Source organism: Pyxicephalus adspersus, chromosome 3 (assembly GCF_032062135.1).
Source record: "Pyxicephalus adspersus chromosome 3, UCB_Pads_2.0, whole genome shotgun sequence".
Taxonomy (NCBI): Eukaryota; Metazoa; Chordata; class Amphibia; order Anura; family Pyxicephalidae; genus Pyxicephalus; species Pyxicephalus adspersus.
This window is the reverse complement of record NC_092860.1, coordinates 89,386,403-89,401,331: the sequence shown is the minus strand read 5'-3', so window position 1 is coordinate 89,401,331 and position 14,929 is coordinate 89,386,403. Positions and strand designations below refer to the sequence as shown.

Genomic DNA, 14,929 nt, shown 5'->3' with positions numbered 1-14,929 from the left:
TTTAACTGAGCCTTAGATAGTAGCAATGAGCAGAGGATTTCATACTTCCCCATACTATCCAAAACCTAAAAATATCTAATATATTTACCTGTCGAAGCAAAAATCTGTATAGAAATGGGTGCACTTGATATTGGTCTATGCATGGACCAGGCAGATAATTATCCAAAATGGGTCAACCCCCATTGAATAAACTTTTACACTTTATTATTAATGAAAAAAACTTGAATAGGCATGATAATACTTTTGCAGATTGAACACTGTTGGAAGTTTGGACATTTAGGTGATCAGGAAAATTGGCAGATTTAAAGTTTTTACATCAAACCTTGACATCTATGCTATGAAAGAGAGTTTGACATAAAATCTGGGAATAAACTGCCTTACTTGGGTATAGCATCCTGCTATAACAATATTCCAAGCATAAAAAAGCAAACATATTTTGCCAAATCAGTTTACTGAATTTCTGCTTGTTTCAACACAATCACTTTTGGTGGTGTATTTCCTTTAAGGTGTATTATTTTAATGAACTTAAAACCTATGCAGAAAATTGTGAGCTTATTGCATATACATAGAGGCTGAATAATGCACAATGGTGACTGGAAAAGCACTGAATTCATTTCAGAAGCAATATATATAAATGGAAAGAGATGACGAATTATGCTTGAAACTTTTGAATATGTATGTTTTTATTATAATACAGATTTGTATAATGATTAATACTGTTGTAAGTGAAAATATATTTTTAATAAAAGACTTAAAAAGTTAAAATGACTTATGGATTTATTGGTATGACAGGATGTGTTGCATATTGCCTTGTTCTGAATGTGTAACATTTTGAAAAGAACACATTTTTTTTACTTTGATAGAGCCCAGAAAGTGATCTTTTCAGCATGTCTGTTACTTTGGAACATACCAAAGTGGAATGTGTATTTTGCAGTTTAACAAAAGTCGTGTGAACAAGCCCTAAAAGTGATCCTCATTTTTACGACAAGCAGTCATAAAGTGGCTGTCAAAGTAAATGAAGTAAACTGAAGAAGGTACTCTACTTTATTAGGAATAACAGTGCATTTTATATGTGGACTTGTGTGCATGTAATTGTTTGTAATTACATGTTTCAAGGAATACATAGGTTTTAAAACAACAACTTGGTAGCTGTACACACATTGGAGCAATTCTTTGCAAAATACAGAAGCACTACACAAGTATTTCTAGTTGTTCTCTTTGGCAGTTAAGATAACCCTGTTCCTAAGTCCCTTCGTAGGCTTCTTATGTTTTATGTCAAAATTGGTGGTCTAGGAAGGGGGGGGCATTGGCAGTTCAGCTTCTGAGAAAACTTCTCAGTGATTCTGGTACTTTAGGGATTAATTGCTCCATGGTGCCTGAAGCTACAGATAGAACAAAGAGTTTGTTTTAATGCAGAACTAAACTGGGCTAAATTAAAGCTCAATTACTACTTGTTAAGAAGAAGGTAACACATGAATGTATAACATCTGGCTACATGTTTAAATAAAGACTGACACTGTCACTAATTGTATAGAATAAAACTGAAAGCAGCCTGCAAAAAAGATGGCAGTTGATATACTAAAACTTCACTTTCTAGCTGAGCTTCTGGTGTTCTTTCTGCCCATTTTCTCAGGTGTGTTAGAATGTCTGTGGCACCTCGTGCTAGGATCACTGACCCATCCATCTTTACTTCTGTAGAACTGCAGTGAGTAATGGTGGGAAATATAGCTCCCAGTGGGGTATATGCTATTCCACATTCCCGGAAGTCTTGGATAGTCCTGGGACTAAGCAATAGCAGAGGTATACCAAAAAGATAAATATTCAACATCTTTGGTAGGTGGCTTTTCATTTTATTTCATGGAGTCAGCAACTTATTCAATTTAGGCACAAACAGTTCTTTTTCGACGCTGCTTTAGTTGAGTGTTGTAGTTTTGGGTTAGCCAATGTGATTTGGGGCACTAAGAAATCCCTTTTAATTGGGCTATAAACAAATTGTACTAAATATGTTACTTAATTTACCAAGTTTCCAAATAATAAATGTAATAATACAATTTTGATGCTTTAGGAAATGCCTCCTTTAGCTTTTATTCCTATTAAATTTTTTGCTACATACTATATATTATACCATAATATATATTATACTCCAATAGTTGTAAAGAAAAAAAAAACAAAAAGAAAAGCTTAACAAACTGGTAATGTCGGTCTACAAAATGTATTTCCTGGACTTTTTTAATCTTAGTAAAACTGAACAGATGTGTGTACTAGCAAAATCGACTTTTATATCCAGCCTCTGGTATTACAAATGCTATATAATGAAGTTGGGGGAAAAACACAACTGGAATATTGCTGAAGAGAAATGTCAAGTAGATAGAACTTTCAGGTTTGTGAACATATTATTATTATGACATGTCACTCCATGCATATAACATAAAATAATTTTAGAATCCAGCAATGTACAAGTTACCTGCAATGAACCAAGCGAAAGTCCAGTGTTAAAGATCTCACTATCAGCATTCTAGGGACAGTGGTTGGTTTTGGCATTGCTGGATACAAATCAAAGTGTTAGGAAATGCTCATCTGGCCGACGACTCCGTGTTGTGTGCCATCGCAGTATAAAACACTGTTTTTTCTGTCCAGAGATGTCATTTGCAACAGCCAGGAAAACTAAGATACCAGCAGCCATTGCTTCCCTTTAGGTGTGCAGCCTGATGTATTTATGGCATCCCCAGCATCCATTGGTAGGCTGTGCACAGCTGAAGGAGATTCCAGAAGCTGATCAGCTCCTGACTGAGTCCTGCATTGTCATTGGCTGCTGGGGGTTTATAGCCTCTCTACTCCCGGTCTTCTGTGCCTGTTATAGCGTCTGCTGGGCTTACCTGTGTTGGAGTGATTTTTGAATATTCTATTACTGACCTGTGCCTGTTCCTGACTATCTGTTGAACTCTGGCTGCACCGACCTCTGCTTGTGACGCCGAATCTCTTTGTACTTGGCTTGGTGGACTGATTTCCTGTGTTTTAACCTCTGCTTGTTTTTGGATTTCCTGACATTTTGTACTCAGTATTTCCAGACACCATGGTGTATCTCCATCCCTTGCGCACTGGGGGCAGCTGAGTGCTGGGAGACGCAACCAGTCTCCTGAGGCTAAGTTGGGGCTGCTATAGGCGTAGACTACGGAGATAGATTGGGGGATTGGTGTCTGGGGAATACTGGTATTGACCCGGGCCTTACACTAAGGAAGTTTTTCTTGCCGTGAAGAAAGATGCTTCCAATAGGTGACAGGTCAAACCAACCTAGAAACATATTTCAACAAAAGATTTGTCCATCTCCTCTTGTTAGAGACAACAACCTAAAGAGTAGTGCTAAATATGCTATTCAGTGAACATGTTTTCTTAATGCAAGCGCTGTTCAAACATAACACATACATACATGCACATACAGACCATAGCTGGTCTGTAAGTAACTTGGGAGACAATCCCAATTTTTGGTACCAACATGTTTAATCCTAAAATCAAACATGTAAACGTTCGGGCAGTTCATAGGAGTGGCATTACACGGCTGTTTAAGCACACTTATTTATTTTTGGACTGAGATACCTTTATTTGGCATGGCCATGTGAAACTAAAAACTGCCATATGTAAGATTTATGGTTCCATGCACAGATGCAAGTTCGTTCTCAAGAAGTAAACTATTCCAACACTTAGGACAGCAGTTGACTGGAACACAGTAAACATCTTTTAAAAAATAAATGATCAGAACCTTGATTATTTTGTTTTTATTTATTTTTTTTACAGTTACTATTGTATAATCAGATTCTACCAATTAAATATGTACATACTGAATCTGATGTGTCATTAAAGCTAACCAGCCAGTAAGTTATATTCTAGAGCTAAAGTTCTACTGTAAAGGTTCCAAAAAACAAACAAAAAAAAAAGCTTTGTGGAAAAAAAGTTTTTGTTAATACTGTTTTAATGTGTTCCTACATAGACCATATGTTCACAGCCTTAGAGACACCAGTGTAAATGATTTCACAACTTTGGATTGTCCCTCCTTAAAGCTGGTCTCTGGGCTCCAACAAGGAACTCAGATGGCAGACTTAGGCAACTATAAATCAGTTAACAAAAAAAAAGCACCTGCTGAAGGGATTAGCAGAGCTAGAATAATATTTGCCTGGAGATGAACTTTAAGCAAAGCTGGTCAAATAAACTACAATAGGGAAACAACACCAATATATCCATAACGGTATAATAGGTTTTATTTCAAGTATTTATGAAAGTATTTATGTGATAGGTGTGATAGACATTTACATATCTTCACTGGGGATTTGCAGATAACATAACGTATCCCAGTGATAATCCCACCATGAGTTTTAAATTGTCTGTAATCCAAAGGTCCCAGCATGATCACAATGCATTTCTACATGGTTGGTTGGCATAGTGTGTTTTATTTTACATATGTTGGATGATACCTTATTTTTGGAAGATTAACAGTTTTGTTGTTTCTGTAACCATAGTGTCTCTGTGCTTTAAATGGTTATGTCGGGGTTCACAGCTGTTAGGTATAAAGCCACAGGCACTCTCATTATGCTCAGCTGTCGAAGCAGCTAATAACCAGTGCACTGTCATGTTCACTGACCTCATAGATGTTGAATGCAACCAACAATGAAATCATCAAGCTTTATCACAGGCACATTTACTCAATTCACAAAAGATGTCTGTGTGAAGATACATTTGTATTAGCTGTGACATACCAGGAAGACTATGTCATGTCTTGGTGAATCATTATAATAACAGCTATAACGTTTCATTTCCAGTTCTACAATCTCCACTTAAAAAAATAAAACTAATATCAAGCTTTTGGAATTGAATGTTTTTTGTTAAAAAAAAAAGACCTTAATCATTTCAGTCTGTAGCCCTGATGCTCTGTTGGCTGGAATTGCTACATCTTGGTATGCAACGTGTCTCTTGGTGCAATATTCAGGACAGTAACATAGTTGTCCAGTCATACATTCATGACCAGTTACAGAATGGATTCACCATGTCTCACTACAGCTAATTTTGGCAAGTTAATTTTGGTCTGCCACTGCTATTGTCTAATAACAGTTTCTTTGTTTCAGTATTCTTCCAGGTTTGTAATACCAAAATTGTATTCTATTGGTATGCTATTACAATGCTCCAGGAAAATGGAAAATTGTATAAGATCCTACCCATCTTCTTCTATCTTTTGAAACCGTCACTACTTCCCACCACTACATAACTCCCCTCCTATTGTGTGTTACTTCCCCCACCTCCTAGATTGTAAGCTCTTTGGGGCAGGGTCCTCTCCTCCTCCTGTGTCACTGTCTGTATTCGTCTGTCATTTGCAGCCTCTATGTAATGTACAGCACTGCGTAATGCAGTGCACTATATATATATATATATATATATATATATATATAGTTGGCACTATATAAATCCTGCTTATTATTATTATTATTATTATTCATAATATTAATAATAAATAATAATAAAATGGAAAATTGTACACATACCTTTTCCTAATTTTCCTTTGTTTTCCCATGCATTGGCAGCATACATATACCCACCCAAACAGGCATGGCAATAAAAGAATATACCAATCACCTCCCTTCACAATTTAATAACATCAGTCCTATAGAGTTTGGAGGCTTACCCACCTGTTTGTATGTTGCCATTGTATGCACCAGAAAAGAACATTTTTAGAAAGTAAGTCTACTTTTTTCTGTTTTTTTCACCCACACCTTGGATGATTTATTATTTGCAGAACTTCCTAGAAAGTATTAGAAAGAATTTAGCAAAAAAGCAAATAAAATAGTAGAAATGTGTGGGTAATGCACAAGTAGATTGTAGTAGAAGCTATTAGCCAGATCAAACAATTGTTGCAGCTGGAACCCCTACTATAAATATTACATGCACAACTTGCAGCACATTAGTGTGGTGGTAATTAGAAGAATGTCTCCTATATTGCTGGTCAGTTGTAAGAAAGTCACTCTTATAGATAGCCAAAAATTGGTGTCATTCAAACTAACCTGAAAATCTCACATAGGCTATTGCTTAAGGAACCCCTAGTAGCCTTTTGGGGAACACTGGTTGAGAAACATTGCTATATTGCAGTATAAGCTAGACTTTGCAGGAACTTTTATTTAAGCGGCAGCCTTTACAGAGCAAGTAGACTGTGTAATGAAGAAGGATGGATCCTGATGTTATACATCACACTGTGATAGTACCAGGTATTTCATATGTTCTTTCTACATCTGATATTTTTCCAGTTTAGAGGCAACCATTTTGGTAGGTGGAACAGTGGATAGAACTTTTGCCATGGAGCACTTTTAACATTTCTAGCAAATCTTAAGTTCAGGTCCACTTTTGTATATTTATAAGGTGATAAAACTCTACTTTTTCAGTTAAAATAAATTTACAAATTTCAACAACATTTATGTTTGTGAATTTATCATAATTTTAGGGGAAACTTTTGCTGAGATAAAATAAGTAGGAGTGTCATATTTATTCATTTGTCTTCGTAAACTAGGCCTATCATATTCAAACATGACTCCTTAGGAAGTAACATTTTAAAATGAGGAGTTGTTTGTCGGGTCTTCCATTTTCTCTTTTTTTTTGCTCTCACCCCCTATTACTCCCCATGTTTGAGGGAATGTCAGATTCACCATTTTATAAATAGAGCCCTGGAAAGGTTGGAAACAGATCAGCAGATGAGCTAAGTATTGCAACCAGAGCTACTAGAGCTACTTGTTTTACTGTTTGTACTGTACATTTGGTATTTAAAGGCCATTTTCAGATTTCACTGCAGTTCACTGAAGCCTTAGAGGACACCACTACTGCAGAGCCAATAGAAGTTGCAGTAATTTCCCAGGCACATGGCCACAAGAGGAAAGACCATCACACTTTGTAGTGTGGAAAAAAAAAAATATCCGTACTCGTCATGCCATTTGACCATGTTTCAGCGTAATTAAAGGACATTTTTAAGTGTATATTTTTTTTAAACCCAGTGATTAGAGGAATGTACTGGGTTTAAGGGAGTTCCATTATCCGGTATACCATTTACTCTAACAAACGTAAATCACTATGGATAAATACCTTTTCCTGCTTTTGGTACCTATAACTTGTACCTACAGCTTGTGAAACAGCGGCATTTTCAATATATATATATATATATATATATATATGCATATATATATATATATATATATATATGCATAGAGGTTTTCAAAGCGAACCTAAACTCAAAAACCAAAAAAGTACTAGGAGGTACTGACATGCAATGTCTTCTTTTGTCAAAAAACTAACTCCCTGGCTCCTGGTGGCTTTTTGTTTACATCATCCAATTACTAAAAAGGTTTGACGTATTCACAGTAGTCTGCTGTGGAGCCTGCAGTGAAGAATAAACCTTCCTGGGATGCAGCAATGACCTGGAGAGGTCCTGGAGAGTATTAATAAAAATACTATGTGCCATATTCAGCAAGTATGATGTGCATACCTGCTGATTTTGGCAGAAGCTCACCACCCACGGAGTTTAGTTAAGTGCTTTTATACTTTCATATGTATCTTTTAAAATATCTAATAATTTTTAAAACAGCTTACAACTAGTTTGCTAATCCTTTACCCCCAGTCATGATGTAATATGAACACAGAATTGCATTAAATATTGTATGTGAACATGTGTTATATTATACAGCTTTGTTTTCTTTGAATGGCTTTTCTGCCATAATGCATATTTAATATCAGCTAACTCAAAACCATGGATATGTTGCAGATCAAGATTGCCAGGGGTTCAATAGTGAGAATGAAAAAGATGGGGAAGAGGGGGCATTCATTAGGGAAGTAAGGTGATCAAATTTCACAACGCTTGACCAGGAGAGGGGCCCTCATACCGCCATGTGTTTGCAAGTTAAGTGACAGCAGAAGAGATGCAAGTGGTTTGCATAATATAAATTAAATATAGTTTGAGGTACAAACTTCTACTGCTCATGGTGAATAAATTCTTGCAAGTAAAATATTCATCAACTTCCAAAAACCTAAAGCTAAAATTAATTTAAAATATTAGTCCATAGTTGTTTTGATCTAGACAGCCTTTGCCAAATTGGGGGATTATGATAATGTATACCAGCAGAGAGGAAGCAAGGTGGTTCTGGATATCCTTGAAGGCATTAAAAACTGGAACAGGTAAGGAGCTAGAAGAGGAGCAAACGTCTTATAGAATAAGGCTAAAAAACTGACAGGACCAGGGAACTTATAGGTTTTCAGAATTTTATTAAAGACAATACTGGTGACGTTTTGGTCACAATTTGGGAAATCATAACATCATTGATTTGCTAGAAGGGGATATTTGGAAAAAAGTTTGTGGTTTGAGAAGATGTTCAGTAGGTAGATGGAAGAAGGTAGTTCAGTTTGGCTTCCCCTAATTGTAGTTTTGCGAGGTTAGCAAAACATTGTCTGAAAAGTGACAGAACTTGCATTAAGCGTAAAAAACTGTCATACTGCTTTTAAAGTTCTTCTAAGGAAACAGTATCCAAATTTCTAGTTCCAAGTTCACAATCAATATGAATGTTTAGATAGATTAGAATAGTTATTATTGTCTGAACTAATGAAAAAATCGCTGAAGAAATAGCATAGCACGGGATTAAATGTGGACCTGCAAAAAAAAAAAAAAAAAATTCTCTTTGCTGGCTGCCTATTCCTATTTTTCTTGCAGTCGTCCACAATGCCCTGGCCCCAGATCTGTCTTCCATACTTTATTCTTCTTCAGTAGCCTACTGGGATATAAGATGTGGCTATCCCAGGAGGGAGAGAATGAAACATTTTTGTCTAGACTGAGGCAGATTGCAGTATATTGAAAATAATGAAGCCTACAAAAATTACATTTTTTAAAATAGTGTGACAGGGCAATGCAATTTAAACATTTTCAGTTTTCATTTTTTAATTACTTCTTAACAAGTACTGGTTTGACAAAGTCGGAAGCAAGTTTCAGTTTAATTTATTTTCAAATTTCTTTAGTTCATGTTACACTTGGTATGTGCTTATTGTTCCAATAATCTAAGTTGCTTTTACAGTGATAAACTGTATCCAAATAATTTATTAACGTACATGATACATATGTATATATCAGTGTTAGGGATAATTTTAAGGGAACCCCTGCTGTAATTTCTGTATCTACAACTCACAGTACATTAGTGTGGTGGTCAGTGCAATGAATGCCCCTTATATTGGTGTCCAGTGGGAAGAATGTCATGCTTACAAAGAGCAAAAAATATTATTGGTGTCAGTTTACTGACATGAGAGGCAAAAATTGCTCATTGCACAAGGAACCTCTAGCAAGTACTGGAGGAACCCTAGGGACAGTGGTTAAGAAACACTGATATATATTTATGTGGCTGGGTACAAATAAATTTATTGCTGTTACTCTATTATAAATAAATCCCACACTGAGTAGAGAATAAAGCATTACACATTGAAAAATAATATATTTTTGATAGTCAATTTTTGATCTAGTGTTTTGGGGTACAGTGTCATTTTGAACAAAATTACCTAAATCACTTTTTTTCCCCCATGTTGCACTTTTTACCCACTTTTCCTTTTAGCTACTTAGGCCGATTTATCCCTGCAACCTTTTGCCTCGGAAATGTTGCTTATTTTAAACACTGCCACTATGAAACTGTAGCGCATATTGCACTGAAGCAATACTGCGTTTATGCATTCCTGAGACATACATGTTAAAAAAATTTTTTTTATTATAATTGGATACAAATCTTCCATAAAGTATAAAATGAATCTCTATGGAACATTTGACTAAACAAAAACACACAGTAATTCATGTAGCTAACATTAGCAAGGATAACTGGGATACACTCAGTTTATGTTGCTATTTGAAAACATTTGATGGTTTGCAAGTCTAGACAGTACACCAGCTAAAAATGGCACACACAACAGGAAACTCTACTGGACAATAAATTTGTATTCAAACTTAAATATGACTCTAAATATATTTTCTAAATAAACCAATTATAATCAATGGAGACTAAAACTGCCATCATATTCATTTTACAATAGTTATTGTTTAGAACAAATGCAGAATAGCTAGGTTTCTGTAATAAGACAAATCAATTATCTTTGGCAAGTAGCCAGAAGGTATCCTTTCTGCACTTCTTTGAACCTGAACTGGAACCTGCATGAAAAATCAAGGTCCACTTACATTGTCAATGTCTCCTTCATTGTCACAAATAATCTACTATTTGTAGGTGTGAAATGTAGCGGTTATAAAAAAAGAGTTTATACTTACTCTATAGCTGTCTCCCACCTACAAGTTGGGATTGATGTCCCACTCCTTCCAGCTAGATCTTAGGGGAATACAGAGCAGCTAAAGTGAAAAAGACGCTCTTTCAATGGACTGGAGTGTCTTCTTGCCAGATTTCTACTGCTCTGCATTACCCATGAATTTTCTTAGAAAGAATGGTGGTATCATGGACAGCAACATGGCAGACTCTTTTTTTGTTTTTTTTTACAGGTACATTTTACATCCAACAGAGAGTAATTTGTAAAGGAGTCTAGGGCCAGGCCCTGGTGGAACTTTCATTTTACTAAAAGAATACTAATTCTTTACATAATTCCAGGGGAAGGATAGACAGTTGTAAATCCCTGAACAACATCAACAATTTCTTTATTGCTTAACACTCTACAAATGACTTAAATACATGTAAATATGTAAACTTTATGCATGCACCTAACACATACAGTACATACACAACCCTCCATTGAGTGCCACTGGTTCAGCAAAATGGAATGTATATGGTAACCTTTAGAACCAGCTGTCTGAGGAATCTTGGTCTGCAAACACTTCCCTGCACATGTTGGAGTTTTCTTGATGAAGAGGAAGCTCAGCACCTGCACCAGTCTGTACTTTTCCTTTGCGAGACACAAATGACTTGCCACAGGGCAGTCTTTCATATTTGGTGACAACCCGCCTGCAAATTGGTATCAAAGATACAATTATTATTTTTTAAAATTCTGGACAAAATAGATACTTTTTAAAATTTCATGTGTCAAAATTTATAACTAAAGCTGCAGTAATTTTTACAAAAAACAGCATTCACCTACTGTTGGAAATTGTTTGCTTTGACTTCCATTGTGGACTATTAAACATATTGCTTACAGAAACATTATTTTAAAGCATCTCTGCTCCTAAAATACATTTCCAAAACAACGTGTTCCCTGCAAACAAGATTTAAAAAACTCTTCTTCTTCCCATGCTTGTGTAATGAGGAAGGCCATCGACTGAAGAATCTTCAGAATCCAAAACTTCTGGGAGTGTTAATTTCTTGGTCCCCCATTGTGCATTGTGGTTTCTCCCACCCGCCCCTACATCACTACAACTTACATTAGTGACACTTGGGTTGGTGTATCGACCCACTGAGTAAAATCAGCAGGAGATCAAGAATCTGACACTCCTACATTCTAAAGATTCCAGTTGGTGGTTTCTTTTTACTACAGCAGAGACTGAAAGTATTGGAAGTGGGAGTGTTTAAGGTATTACTATGTTTGCAGCAAAAAAGTTATTTGAAACGTTTATCATAGCAACAGAGTTGTTTTAAAGCTTGCAAGTATTGTGTACAAGAAGTTTGTATTATTCTTTTGCAGAAATTATTATTTACTATTATGTACATGAGGATAAATATGTAAACATTTTGAGGTATACAGGGGATTGTTCTATCTATCTATATGGTATCTATGGTATCTATCTAAACAATACATTACCTGATTGGGAATTCTCCTTGGTCTATTTGCATGCACACCAAAAATGGATATGTTGAAAACTTCACTGTTGAAATAATGTTAAAGGAAGAGTTTGTTTCAAGGCGAGTTTCCATGCCAGCATTTGCAAATCCTGAATCGACGGTTATGTTGCCTTTGATGACTAATGCTCCACTGTAGAAACATAAAGAAACAGAGTTTAAATTAAGTGTTGGAGGAAATCTGAAAATTTAACAATATCTCACTTCCTTTTCTGTATCTTGGGTCAGCAAATTTAGTGAATAAACCCTCATAGGAACATAGTAGAAAAAATCTGTCAGATGTTCCAACCTTTTCAATTTTATCTAAATACAAAAAGATGCTATATTATATGTGGGGAAAAACATGAAATCAATATTTCAGGCTAAACCAAATGACTTTGTAATGCATCAAATGTTAGGAAAAATTGGTCAGGAGGCTGAAAAGGTTATGTTGTAATTATGCCCCATGGAAAAAATATTTGTGTACATATCTGAGCACTGCAGTGTCATCTATAGCTTACAAATAGGTCAATAATAAATAGGCAATATATAACATTTCTTATGTTCTACAAAGTAGGTGCATTAATTGGGCCTTTGATTTATGAGGTTAAAATGCGATGTGCAAAGTATTCTCTGTTACGGCAGCTTCTTCTGTTATCCTCACAACACTAAAGTGATGAAAGGTGCAATCCAAATTGGTTGATATCTTTAATGCACTTTGCACGGACTTGTCAAATAAGAGCGATATCTTTTTGTTTGAGCCTGTGTTCTCCAAAAATATTTGCAAAATAATATGTTACTGCATAGGAAAAAGGAAGTTTTGTTTTCTTGCACATATCTGTTTTATACAGAGCATGATAACGTATATCTTACCGGTTATTAACAGTGGTTTTGCATTCTCGATACCACAGGCTGATATCGATTCCTCCTGAGATATCAATAGCCAGTCCACCCTGGAACTCTGCAGTGGCCTGTAGCCCAGACTGCAACTGAATAGTCTAAAAAAGTAATGGTACAGTCTAATTATTATTGGGAAAGATGGAGGAGGGGAAGTGAAACCTCTATACAGTATTATATTATTGCAAAATAATTCATGTTTTACAGAAACATACAAAAATGTGCTGATCTTCTTTATTTCTTTCTTTCTGCTACACACCTCACAGCAAGGTACAGTCAACTTAATACTTGATATATTACTGCAACTGTGTGGAGTTTTTCTGCAAGGGCAACTTATTTTGTCTAAGTTATCTAAGTAATTTCCTTCTAGTAGTTAGGATAGATCAAAGTCAATTCTGATTCTGGTCAGAGCCATTTTGACCTTGGAATGCAGAATATGAACAATCCAAGTTTAGAACTGATATTACGCTCACCAACAGGTATAGTAGGCTGCCGAACAATGGCAGCTCGTTTGGCTAGGACCCACTCCACATTGTCAATGACAGGTAAATCAGGGCTTAGCCAATGAGGCTGCTGAACTATGACAGTTGTCATTGGTGGATGGATTGGGTGAACAATGACAGGAGCTAAACATGGTGGAGCAATGGTCATTGTCTTAAGCCAATCCAGCTAGGGGCAAGTTGAGGACATCTGTCTTCAGCTGATTACTTGCTTAATTTGCTGAACAGTACACAATAACAGGAGCTGGATCAATTGTCATAGGATCTCATATTTAGACATTAGGTAAATATTACCTTTTAAAGAATAATAAAGACTTGTTTTCTGTTGTGTGATTTTGGTATTTTTAGGACAGATTTGACCTTTCTGGGAATAGGTTAAGGGTGCTGTGCACCCTGCACTCATTCCCGAGGATGAAAATGTGGATATCTGGGGGCTTTCAGGTTCTCATAAACTCCCCATCCCTAGACCACCACAACCCTGGGGCCACACTGGTTTTGTTATCGGGAAGGGGGCTACATTTTCCCCCTTCCTTCTTTTGCAAGTCAGATTCCAGAGGGATGCTTTATGGACTTGGGGCACACGTGCCCCCGGAATCATTTTTTTCTTTAATTAAAGAAATAAAAAAAAACTACATGAAGCTGTTTCTAATTTACAAGCTCTCAATGGGACAAACCATTACTTTTGCATTCCTCCTTATTTTGAATCCCACCCAATTTGAATTTCATACTTTATATAACTTAATAATTCTATGGAGAATGGTTTGATTACAGTCAAATAGACTACAGGATATATTGTTCATGCTATCTTTCCATGTGAATTGTCTCTTGGCCTCACTGTGACCTCAGTTTACATGAAGCATCCCTCCCAAGGCCATTCGTCTGTCTCCATGCACTATTTTATGTGGCCCCAATCTGCAAACCTTTTTCCAATATCTCATATAAGTACTTTAGGTAATGGTAACTCTCTAACACTGTTTTTTCACGAGGTTTGAGTTGGCATGTTAGATTTTGCTAATATATACAGTTTTGTGAATTAAAAGCAGAACCTACTTAATCTACTGGTGTACATATAATTACACCTGGTATCAAACTGGTAAGATTGACAGATTTCTAGGAAGCAAAGGTTAAGGCCACATTAAAAAATACAAGAGCTGCCTATCTCAAGCTTGTAGCAACATTTTGCCTCAACTACCCCAATCTACAGGTGAAAGAAGTTGTGGGATATTAAGTAGTTTGTATCCACCCATGAAGTAATGTAACGAAATGCAGACCTAAAATATCCAAAACATTCAAACCACACCTACCAAACCAACATGTAATCATTTACATGCAGGGGGCCTGCCAGTCATATTACTAGGAGATGATGCCTAAAACTGTGTAATTTACAACATAATCACATAAATATTGGGTCTAATTTATTAAAGCCAGAGAAGACACACTTTCACCAGTGAACCTGAGCAATCCACCAAACCTTGAATGGATCTGGTCCAGGATTGAAAACATTTGGCAACAAACTGCAAATGACTTTTAAGAAATCTATTTCAAGTTTGCTGGATCACCCGGGTTCACTGTTGAAACTGTATCTTCTCCAGCCTTGGAGAGTTTTAATAAATTGGGCTCATTATGCTGAGTAAGGCTAACTGTACATAAAAATGCTTGAATTTATTGGATGCAGCACAGACTATTTTAATGACACAATAAACCAGTGGGCCAGCGTGGGCAGCCCAATAAAAT

The 14,929-nt window shown here is 36.1% G+C and overlaps 1 protein-coding gene across 1 annotated transcript in view; it reads right to left on the bottom strand.

Moving 5' to 3' along the window:
- Positions 1 to 8,263: 8,263 nt before the first annotated feature.
- Positions 8,264 to 14,929, bottom strand: part of MTTP (microsomal triglyceride transfer protein) — a 39,966-nt gene continuing 33,300 nt past the window's right edge. The window contains exons 16-18 of the mRNA XM_072405619.1: positions 12,672 to 12,796; positions 11,782 to 11,952; positions 8,264 to 10,991 (exon numbers count right to left, since the gene is read on the bottom strand). Coding sequence (XP_072261720.1) covers positions 10,826 to 10,991; positions 11,782 to 11,952; positions 12,672 to 12,796 — 462 coding nt within the window. The 3' untranslated portion in view covers positions 8,264 to 10,825. The remainder of the gene's footprint in view (positions 10,992 to 11,781; positions 11,953 to 12,671; positions 12,797 to 14,929) is intronic.